Source organism: Poromitra crassiceps, assembly GCF_964638095.1.
Source record: "Poromitra crassiceps genome assembly, chromosome: 10".
In the NCBI taxonomy this organism is placed as follows: domain Eukaryota; kingdom Metazoa; phylum Chordata; class Actinopteri; order Beryciformes; family Melamphaidae; genus Poromitra; species Poromitra crassiceps.
The window spans coordinates 27,912,489-27,918,518 of NC_139631.1; the positions used below are offsets into that span (position 1 = coordinate 27,912,489).

The 6,030-nt window shown below is 43.5% G+C and overlaps 1 protein-coding gene across 1 annotated transcript in view; it reads right to left on the reverse strand.

Moving 5' to 3' along the window:
• Window positions 1–425: 425 nt before the first annotated feature.
• Window positions 426–6,030, reverse strand: part of LOC310784347 (neurocan core protein-like) — a gene marked incomplete at its 5' end in the record, with an annotated part of 43,892 nt that continues 38,287 nt past the window's right edge. Inside the window, 3 exons of the mRNA XM_083645363.1 lie at window positions 426–2,616; window positions 2,747–2,929; window positions 3,110–3,254. Coding sequence (XP_083501489.1) covers window positions 2,456–2,616; window positions 2,747–2,929; window positions 3,110–3,254 — 489 coding nt within the window. The 3' untranslated portion in view covers window positions 426–2,455. The remainder of the gene's footprint in view (window positions 2,617–2,746; window positions 2,930–3,109; window positions 3,255–6,030) is intronic.

The following is a 6,030-nucleotide window of genomic DNA, read 5'->3' on the forward strand; positions in this document are numbered from 1 at the left end:
GCAGAAGGCAGAGAAACACCCTGGACAGGTCGCCAGTTCATCACAGAGTGAACACAGATAGACGATCCCGTTCCCATTCACACACACCTATGAGCAGTGGTTCTCAAAGTGGGGACCGGTGACCCCCAGGGGTCCTTGAGGGGGTTCCAGGGCCAGGGTGTCCCCAGCAAAAAGGGGGATAATGTATTTTCACTATAATGTATCCCTGAGAAACACAATGACAGAATGTATGACTATTGAAGGTGTCGGTGTCCCTCTTTACTATTCTGATACTATCGTATCAAATAGGGGTCCTAGAAGAATAGGCAAACTCCATGCAGAGAGTCGAAACCAGGACCATCTTGCTGTGATAGTGAGCCACAACATTTACCAAAAGAAATTCCAAATAAAATTGTATCTATATATAATATATTTTATTTCTTTGGTGATGGAAGCAGAACAAAACAGTCTGATCTATTTAAAACATTTCACAAACATCCCAGACATTCACATTGTAAAATAAAAAATGTTATACTATAAATATAAAATGATATTATGTGCACATTAATGCAGAAACACACACACACACACACACAGACACGTACGCACGCACGCGCACACACACACACACACACACACGCACGCACGCACACACACACACACACACACACACGCACGCACGCACACACACACACACACACACACACACACACACACACACACACACACGCAGACACACACACACTCTGAGAAAACAAACACTTTTTCCCCATCAAAAAACAAACAACTGCTGGAGACCAAACATGGCCAATGCACACCACAATATCTGTACAAATATTATGTTAGAAAACAAGATTATTGCAGCTAATGGGCTGTCCTTACTCTTTGGTCCATTGCAGGTCTTTAACTTGTAAAAAGGCCTACCAATCAGCTATGTAAATGTTATGTAATTTACATCTTCAATGTATTCCATTGACATGAAGCTGTGAGTCTGGCTGGTCTCCTGTTAAACATACACTTAGGATGTCTGAAGACTATGGCTGAGCAGGAGACTGCATCTCATTTGACCTGTGAGTACAAAACAATTAGAAAGATGAAGAGCAGCAAGGAAATAAATTATATGTATCTCTGGTTAAACAGGCGTTACGTTCAAGTCTTTTTGAGTGTTTCACAAAATACATTCTCTCTACGGTTGATCTACATTGACCCAAGACAACAGAGAACATCGTGAGGAGGCTCATTACCTAGAAAACTATGACAAGCTATTAGCACGGCGGATGAAAGCGAGAGTCTTTGATTTGTAATTATGAACAGTGTTGCAGTTATTGTAAACACAGCATGTTGGGCAGTGAATTGCCGATAACACACTCGAGCAGAAAACAAACGCTATTGAGCCACACTTCCCTTCTTGACTATGGCTTTTCATCAGTGGGAAAAAAGGCTTTGTTGAGAAGTACTGAGTACTAAGTACTTTCCCACATTAAAATGCAAGATACCATACAACAGAAAGCACGACAAATGTCATATCTTCTCTCTCTATAAATCTCTCCATAAACCTCTTGACAAGACATGGATGGCATCATCCAGTGAAGGATGGAGCTAATGAAGAAAGTTGGCAAATTTGGTAATTCCAAAGCTGCCATCAGAAAGAAGGTCTCCAGCAGTTAAAAAGTGATTGTCTGAGATTTCTCCAGGCTTCTTAAATGCGTAAATCTGGAATCTGATTTGCTACCAGGAAAGCGATGAAACCACCTTTCAGCTATCCTTGGTCTGGAGAATGATTCTGTACAAAGTTTGATAAACAGTTGCTCTATGTGTTATATCACTCTAGCAATGTAAACTATGAGTCATTAACATACAGTATGCATTGATACCATTGATGCCCCCTTTGGTGTCCCAAGAAACCAAAGATGACGACTCCAATGTAGATATGTATGCATAATCATTCAATTGATTGAAGTCCAGCTCAAACAGCTCTGCAATATAATGAATTCCTTACATAACATAAGCGCTACCATTTCACAAAAGCTGGTTTCTGGTTTTCTTTGTATAAGGAACACCTTTGGTGATTTTTAAGGGCACAGTCTGTGTAAAAAAAAAGAAGAAGAAGAAGAAGTATTATATGATGGTCATGAATGCATTATTTGGTTAAAAAAACAAACTGCAGAAAAATAGAAGAGTGTACTTGTTGCTTTTCCAGGAGCCAGCTGAAAGTATTTCATCCACGTTGGCATTGTTATAAAACAGTGTCCCTTCATAAGAACATCATGTAACAACAATATATCTTTATAAAGGCACTTGATAAGATTCCATCGTCATCCAAAATGCGAGAAAACTGCAGATTATCCTCAGGGTTTCTTTGATGAGCTTTCTCTTGTCCTTTTCCTTTGAGAATTCTTTTCTCCATCCTCCCACACACAAGCGACAGCCATATGTCCTCATCTCGGGGGGGGGGTGGTGCCATGCTACAGGGCGATCACTTTCTCCTTTGCTTGTGTCCAGGCCTGTCTCTCCTTCCCCTGTAGAGCTTATGGTGATAGCGGACGGTCTCTTCGGGCCATCGTTTGAAGTTGTTGATGCTGTACAGACTTGTGTGTTGGTGCTGGTGTCTTCTAAACGCCCTTTGATAGCCTGATGCTGTTAGAGAGAAACAATAGTGATTTCAGATGAAAACGGTTCTACACCTTCAATGAGTTTTGTCCAAATGACTCCCAACACTCTCTGTATCTACTAAAAGCAATTATGGACTTAGGTGTAGGCTACTTACGGTTCATGCAGGATATTTTGGGGATGTCCCACTGGCCGTTCCCACGGCAGCGGATGACTGGCACGTGTCTCTGAATGAAGCCATTCTGGCACTGGTACCTCACCAGCGAGTTGATCTCATACCGCTCACGCATCTTGCCAAAGGTACGCGCATTCTCCACCAGAGGGGGCTGGCTGCAGGCCACTGAGGACACAAGGAAAAGAGCAATGAAATTAAAGGGAGGAACTTCAAAAGCAGAAACAATAAGGATTCTATAGTTCCCTGTTATGCATCATAGAAGTCGTATCCCATTCTGACTGAAAACATCTTAATATTCCAACCAGTTAACAACATTAACTTTGGTTAGTTTAGTTTATTTTTTACCTGTGCCCTTCTTGCAGGTGAAGGTGAGGTGGTAGTTGCAAGGAACATCGTTCCACTGGCCGTCCTCATGCCAGATCATCACCACACAGTCCTCACCAGAGGAGAAGAAGCTGTCGGGCTGGTTGGGCCTCCAGTTTTCATATTGCTGAGATAAGAGCAGAACATAACAAGAGTGAGCCTTTATGATCAGATTTGTATCAAATCAGTTTCCTCATGATTACAATCAAGAAAGCAGAAAGACTTATCTTTCAGTGTAAATGGATTTTAATTAACTTGCGATAAAAATATATTTTCCTTGAGTGAACACATGTATACAACACTCTTTGTTTTACTATTGCACTCCTTGCATCTTAAGAGCATTGGTTATCTACTATGTATAATTAGTAGACCTGATAAGGTGCATGATATCACACTCAAACCACCTATAGGGCAAAGGCCACCAAAACAGCGGATGTGTTGTTGTTACTACCACCTATCTCCTTCCTTGAAGTGGTCCTGGAAATAGAGATCCTGTGCTATCATGGGAGTTCGTTTCCCAGCTATTGACAGCTGAATGTGACTTCATGTGTCCACAAGAGGGAGCAACTGTACATGTATCTTTCTGGGAGGCCACTATTACATGCCATAGGTTTGCTACTCAGTGACAAACTATAATTCAGCTGTCAGAGACCCTCAAATGGCACCTCACTACTAAGACAAACACAAGAAACAAAAAAGGGCTAACCCATTTATAAAATGAGCCTGAAAAATGTGGTCAAGTAAACATCTACTTACTACATTACTGCACAGCAAATATTTCACTGAGCTACAGTGATCAGGTTCATTGAGTCCGGATTTTTATTCTAATACTTAACTCTTTACTGTCCAATACATGTACAGCACACTGCTATGAAGCTGCATGAATAAGCTAGAGAGGAATCATATACAGATTTGACTATACGTGGTATGATCGGTATTCGGTATCCAGTATGTCATGGCTTTGATGTCAAGTCCTGAATGCAGGGGGAACCATTCTTGTCATTTTTTTTTAAAACACAACACATGTGATAATGGACACGCACAAGTGCTATGTCATTACATCACACATACTGCATGCCTAGTAGCATTACACGTGTAATGCAGCGGGTGCCAAATTCCACGACGTGACATACAGACACACACAGATGTACGGTGACTCACACAGCATACACACAGCTGTAGTGTGTGTGAGGAAGTCGCCCCCGAAGTGATCCTACCTGCAGTCTGTCAGCGCATCCTAGGTTCAAACAGGCTCTTCAAAGCTGTGACCCCCCACTCCCCCGTCCATGCCCCGGAGCGCCCCGCTACCCTGTTATTATGCTTAGCAAACACATGCCCCGGCTTCCTGCTCAGCTCACTGCCGGCTAACAAAGTGGGCAAAGCATCGACTGCACAGCAGGCCTGCATCCTCTTCAAAATAATCAAACAAACTTTGATCAGCCGAACTACCATGCGTGTCTGCGCGTTGTGGAGACACACGCATGCATAAAGACACACTCTCACAAGGACTGTTATGTGAGAGACTTTCGCTGATTTTTCCCAATTGTAATGATTTCAATATGATGTAAAGCTATTCTCCTTTTTTAATATATTTGAATCCAGGGGAGGTGACCACCCACCCAGACCCCCTAGGCTGCTTCTGTCTAGTTTCCCCTCTCTTTCTGCAGCCAGGCACAGGTGCTGTCCATGTGTGTGTGTGTGTGTGTGTCAGTCAGCCTGGTGGCCCTTCCCCCGGGTGGCCGCCCGCCTGCTGGGTCTTCTGATAGGGTGCGGGGCCGAGGGGGGGGACCATACCTGTCTACGCCTGCCAGACTCCCCTCTACGCAGCATCACTCACACCTTCATCACTCCCCAATCTCTCAGCCTAGCGGAGGTCTCTACAAGCGGCCTGTGCTTATCTCTTAACCCCCGGGCCCTCTCCATGCTCGCCCTATCTCCGATGGTGGAGGAGGGTGATCTTTGAAGTGAGGACATCAATCTGTACGGCATGGATGCCCCTAGCAATTAGCCACTTTCCTGCCTAGTCAGGGGGATCTTCAGCAGCTCCGGCCACTATCATGCAAACACGCTCCCACTTGTGTGCTAAAGTGGATAAACGATCTGGCTATGGGCTACTTGCATTCTTCTTGTGAACTTCTGGCATTAATTCCTACATATTGAGCTCATCACTGAGCTAAATGGACTAGATAGCGCCTTACAATTTGTACTACAATCAGTTTATTACCATTGGGGTGTAGAGGCGTGATTTCTAACCCCACATAGGATAAGCAATAACCACGCCCTGTGGCGCCGGGATTGGCCAGGAGCATTGAAGCTTGGGAATAAAGCACCTGGGGTTTTTCATCTTTTAAAATAAAGATGTTTAAAAAACTATTGCTTGTTACATTTTCAGTGCTGTACCTTTTCTCTGGGTAAGAATTGAGCTTGAAATTAACGATACATTACCGTATATTATGAGCTATGAACGTGAACACAACACCGTTTATATTATTGCATGTTTTTGTAGATTGTGTAGATTGTGTAGATTACAATTATTATGCTTATTATTATTATTACTATGCTAAGGAAGGTAGGTGACCATAATTCATTTCAATGTCCGCTCTCAATATCGCTGTCTGTTCTCAAGAGCTATTCAGTTGGTTCATGAAATCGCTGGGCTGCGTGCCCTCCAGTGTTGCTCCTGGCCAATCCCGGGCGCCACAGGGCGTGATTATTGCTTATCCTATGTGGGGTTAGAAATCACGCGGTGTAGAGCTATGAGGTAAGAGGAGACAAGGAAGGAAGGAGAGAAGGGAGGAAGGGAGGAAACAGGACGGACAAACCCTTCTTTACTGTATTACTGTCACAAACAACCATTTTACAATGCGAGTACGTCATGAGAAAGCCACCGCAACTCTCCCGAG